Below are 14,528 nucleotides of genomic sequence, written 5' to 3' on the forward strand. Positions count from 1 at the left end.
TTTGCTATTAAATTTATTTGATCATGATTATAATCATCATTATGATGATTATAATGATAATCTTTTCAAATGGAAAAAAAAAAAAAATTCCAAATGACCTCCGCGGGGGGTTTCTTTTTTTTTTTTTTTAAATATTTTTATTTATTTATTTATTTTTTTAAAAAAAAAATAAAAGTCAATTGAGTAGATTTTAATTGAATTGAGTTGATTTTAATTAAAAGAAATAAATTTAAATAGATTTTGATTGAATTGAATTCAATTGAATTGAATTGAATTATGTCTGTTTAACAACTGCTATCTTTTCTATTAAGCCCATTTTTTATTTTTTTTTATTTTTTTTGTTAAAAAATGGCCAGTTTTTTTATTATTATTTTATTTATTTTTTTTTCAATTCTATGCATATTAATCCTTTTTTTTCTTATTATTCTTATTATTATTATTTCATCTTCTTTTTCTTCTTCTTCTTCTTCATCTTTCTTTCCTTCTTTCTTTATGCCACGTTCGGGTCTTTGTGGACCAGCCGGCCGCCTTTCCGCACGTTTTTTTTTATTTTTATATTATATTGTCATTATTATAATTATAAATTAAAATGTTATCGCAAATGCAACAACCTTCGTGGCAACAACTACAGCAACAACAAATTATATACAACTATTTACAACTATAATAAATAAATAAATAAATAAATAACTGCGCCAATTTTAAATTTTTAAATTTTTTTTTCTTTAACCAAAAATATAAATAAATAAAAAATATTTCTATTTAATTCTTTTTTTTTTTTTCAATTGAGTTTTTTTCAATTATAATTTTAATTTTAATTTTTTTTTAAATCTACACAACAATTTTTTTTTTTTTTTTTTTTTTTTTTTTTTTTTTTTTATTTTAAAAAAGAATAAAAATCTCTTATCGCCCACAATAAAAAAAAATTAAAAAAAAATAAAATTATTTATGTCTTCAGTATTAAATTTACTTATTCAAGTACCACATTTACTTATACCTTTTTTTAAAAAAAATTTATATTAATATAACTTACCCTAACCCACTTTATCCAATTGCAAAATCCAACCAGCCAACCAGCAACTTTTCATACAGCCCAAAAAAAAAACACACACACACACACACACCGTTTTTTCGTGATATTCACAAAACTTTAGAAATTTAGAAAAATTTAGAATTTTATTATTATACAAAAAAATGACCATCCATAAAATGCCCTTCAAACATAATCATTATCATCATCATCACTTATACCCTAAAAAATTAATCAATGCCTACTCATACCGTAGACATATTCATATCGTTCCTGCTCCTGCATTCTCATTACCTCCTCTATCATCATCATCATCATCATCATCATCATCCATAGTCTCAGCACCTTCGCCCATACAACAAGACCAAGACCAAAACCAAAACCAAAACCAAGACCAACAACAACAACAACCGAACATCATACCCCCATCTTTTACATCTCTCCCAGGTTCACTTCTTAGAGTTGTACTTCCACCATCAACTACTCTTCATTCTCGTAAATCTGCTCTTCTTGCATTCTTCCCTCACTCACAGGCTTCTACAAACCTAGCTTCTTCACTCTCCCTTTCACCACCAACTGCCCCAGGTATTGGTGCTCTTTCTGCTACACATACTTCTTCAGGTCCTGCTACTTTATTACTTAAAGGTACTTCTTCAAGTTCTGCAAATACTGTTTTAACTCTAGATGGTAAAGCTGATTGGGTTTTAACTCAAAATGCAACTGTTCAAGCTTACCTTGCAACTTCTAGTGAACTTTTCTTTTCATCAAAATCTTCAACATCTTTGGGGAAAACTACAATTGTAACTGGAAGAGGTCTTTTAGCTTTAGCAACAAAATCTTTTTCAAAAAAAAATAATTCTTCGCCTGCTGTTTATAAGGTTGAGTTGGCAGAAAACGAATCATTAGTCATTTCTAAACCTGCTCTTCTAGCCTATCTCGCCCTTTCTCCTAATGGACCAAGTATTGTTCCAGAAACCCTTCACAAGTCACTACCTTCTTCTTCATCATCATCTCTTCCTTCTCCTCAACAACAACAACAACAACAATCTAAACCTTCAGTCATCTCTAACTGGTTTTCTTCTAAACTTCCATCTCTTCCTAAATTACCCAAATTACCTAAATTACCTAAATTACCCTCTCTTCCTACCCTTTGGCCCAAATCAACTTCTCTTCCATATGTTCGTATCCATGGCCCAACAACTCTTCTTTTAACATCTGTTCCAACACCTCCTCTTTCCTTCTTTTCTTTTGTCTCAAGTCTTTCTTCTAATGTTTCTTCAATCATCTCATCTTCCTGGTCTTTCTTCATATCAACAATTATCGCACCATTATGGCCTTCAATTGCCCAAAATTTACCTTCAAAATCAATCTTATCTCAATCTCAATTGATCGAACTTAAAGCTGCTCAACTATTAGCTGCCTCCCAAAAAACGGTCTTCCCAACCCCTCCATTGACTCCTAAAACTCAACTCAAAATCATTACTGTTACAAATGGGAAAGCCTCTCCCTTCAAAAGTGTAGACTCATTTAATGAATTGCTTTAAGTATAATAAATAATATAAAGTATATAAAGAATAATATATAATATATAAAGTATACAAATATTACAATATATACACATAAATTTGTTACAATTACAATTAACTTTAACTTCAATTAGCCAACCAACCAACCAACCAATTAGATAGATAACAAACTCCACCACTCACTCATTTCACTCCTCCACAAAAAGTAAATTTAAAATTTTTTTATTTTTTTATTATTACAATAGTCAAAGTTTTTTTTATATATATCAGAAAAGAAAAAAATTAACCAATTTATTTCTTGGCCTGGATGGCAGCAGCCATCTTGTTCAGGGCAGAACCGTACTTGAACCACTCAAGCTGCTCAGCATTGAAAGTGTGTGTAAGCTCAGTCTCCCAAGCGGCACCCTCCTTAGGAGTGACAACCATCTTGACAGTCTTGCCAGGAGCAAGAGTGCTGAGGTCAACAAGAGAGATCTTGTCGTCAACATTGATCTTGTCATAGTCTTCAGGGTGCTTGAAGTTAAGGGGAAGGAGACCCTGCTTCTTCAAGTTGGTCTCGTGGATACGAGCAAAAGATCTGGTAATAATGGCAAAGCCACCAAGGAAACGGGGCTCCAAGGCAGCGTGTTCACGGGAAGAACCTTCACCAAAGTTCTCGCCACCAACGACAACCCATCTAATGCCAGCATCTCTGTAGGCAATGGCAGTCTCGGGAACACCGTTCCATTCACCAGTGAACTGGTTCTGGACATTGTTGGCCTCACCATTCTGGGCATTGATGGCACCAATCATGTAGTTGTTGGAAATGTTCTGGAGATGGCCACGGTACTTGAGCCAAGGACCAGCCATGGAAATGTGGTCAGTAGTGGTCTTACCAAGAGACTTGATAAGGATGGGCATGTCGATACCGTCCTTGCCGTCCCAAGCCTTGAAGGGCTTGAGAAGCTGAAGACGGTCAGAAGTGGGGGAGACAACAACCTCAACAGAAGAGCGGTCAGCGGGAGGAGCAGAGTAAGTGTCCATACCGGGGTCGTAACCACGGACGGGGAGACCATCTCCAGAGGGCTCAGCGAGCTTGAATTCCTTACCCTCAGAATCCTTGAGGTAGTCAGTGATGGGGTTGAATCTCAAGTCACCGGCAACAGCAAAGGCTGTGACAAGATCGGGAGATGTGACAAAGGCGTGGGTGGCGGGGTTACCGTCGTTTCTGGCAGTGAAGTTACGGTTGTAAGAAGAGACAATAGTGTTCTTGTCACCCTTCTTAATGTCACGACGATCCCACTGACCAATGCAGGGACCGCAGGCATTGGCAAGGACGAGACCGCCAAAGTCAAGGAAGGTCTGGAGCTGACCATCACGCTCAATGGTGGCACGAATCTGTTCGGAACCAGGAGTGACAGTGTAGATAGACTTAGCCTTAAGACCGTGGGACATAGCGTCACGGATAATAGAAGCAGATCTGGACATATCCTCGTAAGAAGAGTTGGTGCAAGAACCAATCAAACCAACCTTAACCTCAAGGGGCCAGTCCTTCTCGACGGCAACCTCCTTAAGCTTGGAGATAGGGGTAGCCAAATCGGGAGTGAAGGGACCGTTAACGTAGGGCTCAAGAGTGTTGAGGTCAATCTCAACAACCTGGTCGTACTCAGCACCCTCATCAGCCTTGAGAAGGTCCTTCTGGTAAAGCTCAGCAAGAGCAGCAATCTCAGGACGAGAAGTGGCATTCAGGTACTCAGACATACGGGGGTTGAAGGGGAAAACAGAGGTAGTAGCACCAATCTCGGCACCCATATTGCAAATGGTACCCATACCAGTGCAAGAAAGAGCCTCGACACCCTCGCCAAAGTACTCGACGATGAAACCGGTACCACCCTTGACAGTGAGGATACCAGCGAGCTTAAGGATAACATCCTTGGGGGAGGTCCAGCCAGAAAGCTTACCAGTAAGCTTGACACCAATGTACTTGGGGGCCTTAAGTTCCCAGGGAAGACCAGCCATAACGTCAACGACATCGGCACCACCGACACCAATGGCGAGCTGACCGAGACCACCGGCGTTAGGAGTGTGAGAGTCGGAACCAATGAGAAGAGCACCGGGGAAAGCGTAGTTCTCAAGGATAATTTGGTGGATAATACCAGAGCCAGGGCCCCAGAAGCCAATGTTGTACTTGGCGGTGGCAGTAGCCAAAAAGTCGTAAACCTCCTTGTTGAGCTCCTTAGCACGAGCCAAATCCTTGGGGCCACCAACCTGAGCCTGAATCAAGTGATCAGCGTGGACAGTAACAGGGGTCTGGACCTCAGGGAGACCGGCAGACATGAACTGAAGAATGGCCATCTGGGCAGTAGCGTCCTGGCAGGCAGCACGGTCGGGTCTGAGCTTAAGGTAAGAAACACCACGCTCAATCTCCTGCTCGTGGGGCTTGTCGAGATGACCGTAGAGAATCTTCTCACCGTAGGTCAGGGGGCGGCCAAGTCTAGCCTTGACAATCTCAACATTCTCGAGGTTCTTCTTGTAGTTGAGGAAGTTAACAGACTCGTGGATGTTCTGGTGGACCTTGGAGTCGCGGGTGATTTGGGAAGTAGACGCAGTGGCGAGACCTCTAGCAGTAGATCTGATGGAGCCCTATAATAATAATAATAAAAGTTAGATTGTGAATTTGATTACATTTGATTGGATTGAATTGGATAGAATAAATTTAAATTTAAATTTGAATTGAACTGAATGGATGGATGGATGGATGGATGGATGGATTTAATTAATAGATTTAATAGATTGATAAATTGCATACCTGCTTGAGAGCTTGAAGTCTGACGGCAGACAACATTGTGTATATATGTATGTGTGTGGGTTTTTTTTTTCTTAGAAGGAAATCCTTGAGGGGAAAAAAAAAAAGGGAAGGAAGAAGAAAAGAAAAAAAAAATTTTGAGAAACTGGTGGGGAAATGGCTGCTTTATATAAAAGATGAGCCAGAGGATTTTTGGTGAGAATTTGGATTGGCCAATGATAAGACTGGAATTACAATTACTAGGCGACGCCTCTTGTGCCGAGGGGCCGGCTGCGCAGTGTGTGATGTATTTTTTGACAAGGCAAATAGAAAAAAAAAGAAAAAAAGGCCTACACAAACAAACAAATAAACAAACAAACACCTACACACATATTATAATTATTATAATTATTATAATAAAAATAATAGAAATAATAGAAATAATAGAAACTGCGGAAGAGTTAACTAAATTGGTGGATTGAATGAAGAATAAGTTGTGTATTGACAATGAATGGAATTGTATTTGTTTATTATTATTAAAGTATCAATTGAATTGAGTTGAATTGAATTGAATAATAGATTAAATAGATTAAATAGATTAAATAGATTGATTAATTGATTCTACAGAAGATAATGTTCAAATAAGTTTAAATTCTCCTTTTTTTTACTCATATCACTTTGAAAGTTCATAAATAAACTAATACTGATGCTACTGATACTACTGATGCTACTGATACTACTGATACTACTGATACTACTGATACTACTGATACTACTGATACTACTGATACTACTGATGCTACTGATGCTACTGATGCTACTGATGCTACTGATGCTATTGTTACTGCTACTGCATGTTGTTCTCAAAGTCCTTCATTTCTTAAAGACAACCAGTATCTTCTATTATTACTATTAAATGCTATTAAATTCTACTAAATACTACTTTTATATACACACAAAGTACCCCACCACTACAACCATCAACCCCACAGCCAATGACGGCGTTAACTAATGTAAGCCCAAACCCTGTCGTTTCTCATTCGTCATTTTCTGGCTGGCTCATTTATATATATATATACAAACAAAATGGCTGCTGTCCTCGGACCTAATAAAAATGCGCAGACGGGTTCTCTAATGTGTATATGTATATATATAAAAAATAAAAAAATTAAAAAAAATTAAATTTTTGAACTTCTTTATCAGATGTTATTATTATTTTAATTTTATTTTATTTTATTTTATTTTATTTTATTTTATTTTATTTTATAATTTAATTTAATAAATCTATATATATATATATATATAATAACTTCTCTAAACAATCTCCGGATAGATGGATTTATACACCCATTTTTCTTATTTTTATTCTTATTCTTCTTACTTTAAAAAAAAAAAAAAAAAAAAGTTTCCCTCCTAACTCGGACTTGAGTCTTACTTATTATTCAAAAAATAAACCCTCATTCTTTCTCGTCTTTCTATTCTATTTTTCTTTTTTTTTTTTTTTTAAAAAAAATAAAATCTAATCCCAAGTAAATTAAAAAAATAAATAAATAAATAAATAAACCCCCACCATGGCCGGTCGGTCGATCGGACGGTCGGCTCTGATTGATTGACTTTTTTTTTTTTGTCTGTGTGATAATAATAATAATAATAATAATAATATCTACAATAGATGAAAAAAAAAAAAAAAAAAAAAAAGCCATATATATTGATTGATTGCTTGCACCTCTTTTTAATATTTTTATTGCATTTAAAGTAATATCACTTTAAGTACAACACTTTAAATGTTTTCCTACCACCCCTCCCTCCTTCCCTCTGTCTTGTGACTGGCTGGCCCGTCCTGCGGCAAGGCTTTTTCATTAAAAAAAAATTAAAAAAAATTAAAAAAATTAAAATTTCCCCAGATTTAATCACGTGGACCGACTTTCGGCCGTAACTTTCAGCCAATCATAAGCTTTTGGTCCTCCGAAATGCTTTTTTAATACTTATAGTTACAACACACAAGAGATTTACTTGCCACAAGATCCATTTATATTAAGTCTTGGAAAATAAAATAAAATAAAATAAAATAATAAAATGATTGTTGTCTACAAAGTCAAAACTAAAAAAATTCCTTAACCTTTAACACAACACCTTTACCCCCCCCTAGTAGTAATAATAATAGTAGTAGTAGTAGTTAACATACTTCAAATGACACCGAAACCTTTTTGTTTTGATTTGATTTTGATTTTGATTTGACCGGTGTTACTTGTTAGTCTTCTGAATTGTTCCATTGCCACGGCTTTCCCCAGATTTTGTCTATGTTTTGTTAAATTTTTTTTTTTTTTTTTTTTTTTTTTTTTTTTAAAAATTAAACCGTCAAATAATTCCATACTCTCGTGCCATACTTTACCATACCAAGTAGAAGACCAGCCTATAATTGCGGCTCTTACCAATCAATGAACTTTTATTGGCAAACCTTCTTTCTATGCTTTAAAATAAATACACTCAACAAGAACCTTTGTAGTATTATATACAGTAATTATAATAATAATAATAAAAAAATACAAAATACTCTCGCCCCCTCCACCTCCTCCAGCCACATGTCCCGCAATCACTTTATCAATTGTTCCATTTCACACACTCTATGAATGATAATGGAAGATATCATATCATGACATCAACAATACAAGTACTTACTGTATATATATATATATATATATTCTTTCTTATCCGCTTCACTTTCTCTTCGGACATCAATCCCGAAACCGTTTTCTCCGGAAGTCCTTAGAACCCCCGGAGCTTGTTCTAACCACAAATCATATTAATAATAACCATTCACATACTCATCCTCATCCTTTTCCTCTCCTCCTCAACGGTTCTTTTCCCGGAAAAAGTTTCCACCATTGGTTGTTGTGCAGTAAATAACTACACTGGATTAATTTTTAAAGCTTACTCCATAGTAGACTGTAACTCATTGAATAACCTGTCACTATTACCCCAGAAAAAAAAAAATAAAAACCCATACGTAACATTCCTCCACTTTTCATACCTCTCCTTCTTTTTTTCCCTTCCTTCCTTCCTTCCTTCCTTCCTTCCTAAAAAAAATTAAAAAAAAATTATAAACAATCGCCTGATCAGGCTAAATTTAGAGAAAAAAAAAGATTTTTTTTAAAAAAAAAACAACCATTCATGTTAAAGTAATTAACAATTGCTAACGGTTGTCTCAAATGATCACTCCGAAAAAAATAAAAAATAAAAAAATAATGGAACAATTCTTTTACTCTAATAGAAAAAATTCCTTTTTTTTTTTTCTCCATTATTTTTCCTAAACAGTCCTTTTTTTATTTTATTTTTTCAAAAATCAAAAACTGATAGATCTCCGAGAGCCTCTCCTCTAAAGCCGTATCTTTTCCTTTCTTTCTTTCTTTCTTTTTTCTTTCTTTCTTTCTTTCTTTCTTTCTTTCTTTCTTTCTTTCTTTCTTTCTTTCTTTCTTTCTTTCTTTCTTCATTCATTCATTCATTTTTTCATTTTTCATTTTCCTGGGTAAAAAAATTTAATTTCGTTTTTTTTCCCTTTAATAATATAAGCTACTTGTATTTTAATTTAATTTAATTTAATTTAATTTTTTTATATTCAACTTTGTATTCAAAAAAAAAAATAAAAAATTTACAAATTTGTATATAGACCTAACTAAATGTTGAATAGTTAAATTTATTACAAAATGATTATATAATAATAAATTATCATTACTAATCCATCTTACATAATCATTAACAATCATTACATTTCTTCTCCTCCTTCTCTCTCTATAAAAAAACACTTCTCCATAATACACACAAACCTATTTTTTGAGTGATGATGTTGTTGTTGTTATACTTTAGTCTACTCTTTTCTTTTATTATCCAAATATATACACACAAAGCATTATTATATTTTCCCCCCAAAAAAAAAAAAAAAAAATTATAAAAAAAACAAAAACCAGCATAATAAAATGATTCAATTTTTAACAAGGACACTTGCCATTTAATAATTAACAAACCCAGAGAGAGAGAAATTTTTTTTTTTTTTTTTTTTTTTACTTAACAAAACCTCCCATTTATTTATTCATAAACTTTTCTTCTTACCATCTATCATCTATCATCTATCATCTACCATATATATATATATATATATATATATATATATATATCAAATCATCATGGTATAGCTAACTGTGTTTATTCCATATATAAACTAAATACCCTCCTATATCCAATTTATATCCAATTATTACCAAATACTCCAAAGATTTCCACTTACAAATTTCAAATCTCAAATATCAAATATCAATCAGCAATTACCTACAACAACTAACTACCCTATACTTTTGAAAATAATATATATATATCCAAGTTCTAATCTTTACTTTCTTTCTTTCACACTTTGACTACCTTCAATACTACCTTACCCCTTACCATCTTTCAACCCAAACCCCACGCCTTGTACCAACCTTACCAAGAAACGCACTGTGGAATCAAAAAAACCTTAAAAAGTTCTTATCCCATCGCTCCTTCCTTTTTGAGCATCTTAGGTCCCGTTCTTTATTCCCTTTTTTTTTTTTTCATTTCTCTATTCCTTCATAAATATTTGTCTTTTATAACTCTTTTTTTCTATATATATTTATTGAAATTTCAGAATCTACAAATTCATTCTCTTTTTAAAACTTGTATCTTCTCTTACTTAATTACACTCCATCAACGTACCAAACTATCTTCTTAAAAATATTTTTCATACTCTCACACTACTTTAGAATCTTTCTCACCTTAAACCACCCTTTGTTTAGCAAGAACAAAAAAAAAAAAAAATACAAAAGCTCAGACATCTCAACCAACTGAAATTTATCTTCAATCCAACCATGTCATCCACAAACAATAAATCGCAAACTATTTCCTCTATAGTTATCAGTGGGGGAAAAAATCATCCTAACTTGCCTTAATAATACACAGTTACCATCATTGTTGTCTTTTCTCTATTCCCTTATTATTTTCCATGATTATTATCACCAACATTTCATTTAAAAACCATTCTTTTCTTTCTCTTGACTTTATAATCTTTTATTTTCTCTACCATCCCTCCATTCCATATTTCATTGGAATGTACAAAGCCTCTTTTTTTTTTTGTTTCTATTCTCAAAATTGTCCACTTGTCAGGGCCTCTTGGGACCCACACAAGCAAACTAATATACCCTTTTTCTTCCCTTTTTCTCTTAACTCTGATCAGAATTATTGATTTTTTTTATACTGTGTTTATTCTTTTACTACACTTTTTTTTTTTTTTACGTTTTTGAATATAAATACTACATTGAACCAAAAAAAAAAGGTTTCTACAAAAATGCGTTATCCTAAAAAAGAAAATTCCTTGCTTTTTTTTTTTTTTTTTTTTCACTTCACACTATTCAGACTTTTTTTTTCCTTGAAATAAATAAATACCCTCTTAAATATCAACTATTCATTATCCTGCTCTTTTTTTTTTTTTTTTACAACAACAATTCTCCAATATATTCATGCTCATTTCCTTCAACTTTTATACTTTACTCTTACTCTTACAATTACTACTTTACTCTTTGTACCTGTAAGTTAAATTTTTTAATCTTTTTATACGTTTTATTTATTATTATAGCTATTAAGTTTACTAACAAAAAAATAAGTGTCCCGGAACAAAAAAAAAAAAAAAAGAAAGAAAGAACAAAAGAAAAAAAAACTGATTGTACACATTTAGCGTCAACATATTTTTTTTAATTCCTTTTTCTTTTTCTTTTTTTTTTTTTTTTTTTGAATCTATCTATACCCTGTTGGAAGAAAATCTTGAATTGACCCAGCTCCGCCAGATGCTGACCCTCCAGACCCTCCACTATTATTTCGAGAGTTGTTATTGCCTGAGGGGTTTGTCCGTGGCGGCAACACCTGCTGAGGTTGTTGCTGTGGCTGATGTTGATGTTGATGTTGATGTGGCGGTGGAGGCCCTTGCGATTGCAATGGCCATTGCCGGCTATCTTCACCTTCTACGCCTGTTTGTTGTTGTGGCGGTGGTGGCGGCGGTACCGAGATTGGGGCACCGACTGGAGCTTGAAGTGGTGCTGGTGCATTTTGCGCCGGCGTGGAAACAACGGATTTTTGTTGTTGTTGTTGTTGTTGTTGTTGTTGTTGCTGCTGCTGCTGCTGCTGTTGATGAGCACGTTGTTGTGCTTGAACTTGAGCTTGTACTTGGGCAAACGATAGTTGACTATGCAGCGGAATGATTTGGTGCTGCGGATGATATGAACTAGCCCCAGCATACCCGAAACTGGCAGCATGTCCACCATAGTCTGCAGAATACTTTCCAACAATTTTTTGGAGAGCCCGGCCCAACTGTGACCACTGAAACACTTTGACATCCTTTTCAATGTTTCTGGGCTTTGGCGAGCTGAAGGACATGATGAGTCTGAAAAACTCACCCGAACTTGCACGGCCCTTGGATACGGTCAACGGATGGTACCCCTCAAGATTGCGACGGATACGGTTCTTCTCCTCAACAGTAAATTTATTATTGATGAGCTGCTCCAGCAAGTAAATGCAGTCTACACTTGTCACAAAACATTCGTTCCGCTCAGCCCAGTAAATACAGCTAATGCACGGCGTGTGCTGCGTGTACTGGTCCGCCTCTAGGGGGAAGAATTGTACCCGCACCACAGCCCCATGCTGTGTCCGTTTAAACTGGACTAGTCGCCTTCGAGCTTGGTTCTCCTGTTCTGTCCATTCTTGAGTCATGTGGTCCAGATTTCCCATGATTTCTAGACTAGCTTTGGTAGATTCACTGATTAGCGGGTCGTGTGGCATACCTCCAAGCCCTAGGCTCATGGTGGCTTGTGACAACGCGGTTGTTCGAACCAAATTGGGGATCCCAATGGCGGACGGATCAAACTGTCCATACATCATGGGTGCAGATTGCATGCCCATTTGAGGGTGCATTTGTGAGGCAGTCACACTGGCAAGTCCCAACTGCTGTTGAGCTTGGGCTTGTTGCTGTGGTGTGCTAATGACTCGAGGCTGGTAGTACCCGATTGCTCCACCTGCAGCGGTTGCAACCCCACTGATACCTCCCCAACCAGATAGGTCCGGCATACCTGTGGTGGCAGCTGGATCGTATGCGGCTGTTTGTGTGTTGAGCTCATACCCTTGCTGGTAATATGACGGTGCTGCTTGTTGGTAATAGATGTGTGTTTGCTGTTGCTGTTGTTGCTGTTGTTGCTGTTGTTGCTGCTGCTGTTGTTGTTGTTGTTGCTGCTGCTGTTGTTGTTGCGACTGCGGCGCTGGGGGTCCAGCACCAGATGTGCGAGGGTACGTTGTTGCATCCATGTACCCTGAAGAGGTTGTGGTTGTAATTGACGACGATGCGGAGGAAGTAGTTGTGACAGATGATGAAGGAGAATGATGATGATAATGAGAAGATACCGGGACATAGGTTGCCGAGTCTAATGGTGACATGGACGATGAAGCTGTGGATACCCCTTGATGGTGTGGCGGTGGCAGTGGCGGCGGTGGAGGCTTGTACTGCTGTGATTGTAAGCTGGCGGTGCCCATGCTTTGCAAGAGAACTTGTGGAGAGTCTATACCTGAGCGGCTAGTGTCTGGTTGGGTGGTATACTCTTGGTTACCGCCTGTTTTGGGTTGTTGGTGGTAAGTGACTGGAGAAGTTGCTGTGGAGCCCACGTAATGGATTTTTTGCTGGGAACAGCTTGCAACACTTGAAGAATGATTAAAATACCCGAGAATGTTTTGACTGGCAGATTGTGGATTGACTACTAGACTACCCGGTATTATGTTTTCTGGTGACACAACGCGTGGATCGATGACACTGGAAGAAGAAGAGGAGGAAGTTGTTGAAGAATGCTGCTGCTGCTGCTGCTGCTGGCTGATACCCGGATGAACTTGTGTTATTGTGGAGCCTGGGGGTAATACGGTAAGAGATGAAGTTTCTGTGCTACTACCAAGTGGCACAGTTGCGAGATTTGATTCTTCTCGCTTAGTGGGATCTGGATGTTGTTGTTGTTGTTGTTGTTGTAAATGTGTGGGGAGTGGAGGTGGGGGAAGAGAGGCTGGTTGTTTAGGAATAAGCTCGTATGTAAAATGACACACATAAAGAGACTGGGGGTCTTTGGTCGTGTCTTGATTCTGAACCACGAGACTGACAGGCACCTGGGTGTCTTGCACGGAGGGCTGTTGCTGCTGTTGGGCACCGAGCGCAAAGACTAAAGGTGGGGCTTTGACTGAGGCGGAAAAGGAGTTTGGACTACCGCTAGTGTCTGGATGGATGGTAGGGTTTGTGATTCTGTAATTGCCAAAGGATACCGATAAGACCTGCTGGAGAAGCGACGTGTCCGGGACAGGCTGCGCGTAGGTGATGTAGATGGAGAAGACGGTGTTTTCAGTGCCGGAGTTTTTGGAGTAGCGGGTGATGGCTGGGATTAGATAATAGGGGTAATAGTCGAAGGACGAAGACAACTTGGACATAGACTATTTGCGTAGGGAAGAAAAAGAGAGAGAGGGAGAGAGGGAGAATGAGTGAGTGAGTGAATGAGTGGTAGAGGGAGGATGTTTGAATAGAGGAAAGGGGGCAGAATAAGGGTATGTGAAGTACTGCGCAAGGTTTAAGGTGAAAAAAAAGGGGGGAGGGGAGGTGTGAGGTGTGAGGTGTGAGGTGTGAGGTAGATAGAGAGAGAGAGAGAGAGAGAGAGAGAGAGAGAGAGAAGTGAGCAAAAAAAAAAAAAGAAAAAAAAAGGGCAGATGAAAGAAGAGCTTAAAGTTGTTGTTGTTGTTGGTGGTGGTGGTAAAAACAAAAAAGGGCTGTGCGCGGTATATTATTGGGCGCGGGACGTTATAAAATTGCTTTTTTGCAGTGTAGGAGCGCGCGCGCTGGAGGGACTAAAAAAAATATGGAAGATTGGGAGGAGGAGGAGGAGGAGGAGGAAGGAGGAAGGAGGAGGCAAAAAGTCTGAAATCTTAAATGGGATAAGCAGGGTTTAAGTAAGCTTCTGGTGTAATAATTAAAGATGTAAAAATAGACCAATATGAGAAAGGGGATTCAATAAACTGGCAATGTTTGAATAAAGGAGCGACGGAAATAACTGCCAGGTTGTTGATAATGATGTTGGTGAATACAAGTAATGATGATGATGATGATTCTGAGTCTTTCGGAAAGTTGTGACAA

At 36.8% G+C, this 14,528-nt stretch overlaps 3 protein-coding genes across 3 annotated transcripts; 1 reads left to right on the plus strand and 2 right to left on the minus strand.

Annotated features, from left to right (window-relative positions):
- Nucleotides 1-1,194: 1,194 nt before the first annotated feature.
- Nucleotides 1,195-2,574, plus strand: SAPINGB_P002399 (uncharacterized protein; the record flags this gene model as incomplete). The annotated part of the gene is made up of 1 exon (XM_031997118.1): nucleotides 1,195-2,574. The coding sequence occupies one exon, from the start codon at nucleotides 1,195-1,197 to the stop codon at nucleotides 2,572-2,574; it is 1,380 nt and encodes a 459-aa protein (XP_031853009.1).
- Nucleotides 2,575-2,847: 273 nt separating this feature from the next.
- On the minus strand, nucleotides 2,848-5,380 carry SAPINGB_P002400 (uncharacterized protein; the record flags this gene model as incomplete). The annotated part of the gene is made up of 2 exons (XM_031997119.1): nucleotides 2,848-5,178; nucleotides 5,345-5,380. The coding sequence occupies 2 exons, from the start codon at nucleotides 5,378-5,380 to the stop codon at nucleotides 2,848-2,850; spliced, it is 2,367 nt and encodes a 788-aa protein (XP_031853010.1).
- Nucleotides 5,381-11,119: 5,739 nt separating this feature from the next.
- SAPINGB_P002401 (uncharacterized protein) lies at nucleotides 11,120-13,831 on the minus strand (the record flags this gene model as incomplete). Its single annotated transcript, XM_031997120.1, has 1 exon — nucleotides 11,120-13,831. The coding sequence occupies one exon, from the start codon at nucleotides 13,829-13,831 to the stop codon at nucleotides 11,120-11,122; it is 2,712 nt and encodes a 903-aa protein (XP_031853011.1).
- Between the last annotated feature and the right edge of the window lie 697 nt (nucleotides 13,832-14,528).

Source organism: Magnusiomyces paraingens (genome assembly GCF_902498895.1).
Source record: "Magnusiomyces paraingens strain CBS 517.90 genome assembly, contig: contig2, whole genome shotgun sequence".
NCBI lineage: Eukaryota > Fungi > Ascomycota > Dipodascomycetes > Dipodascales > Dipodascaceae > Magnusiomyces > Magnusiomyces paraingens.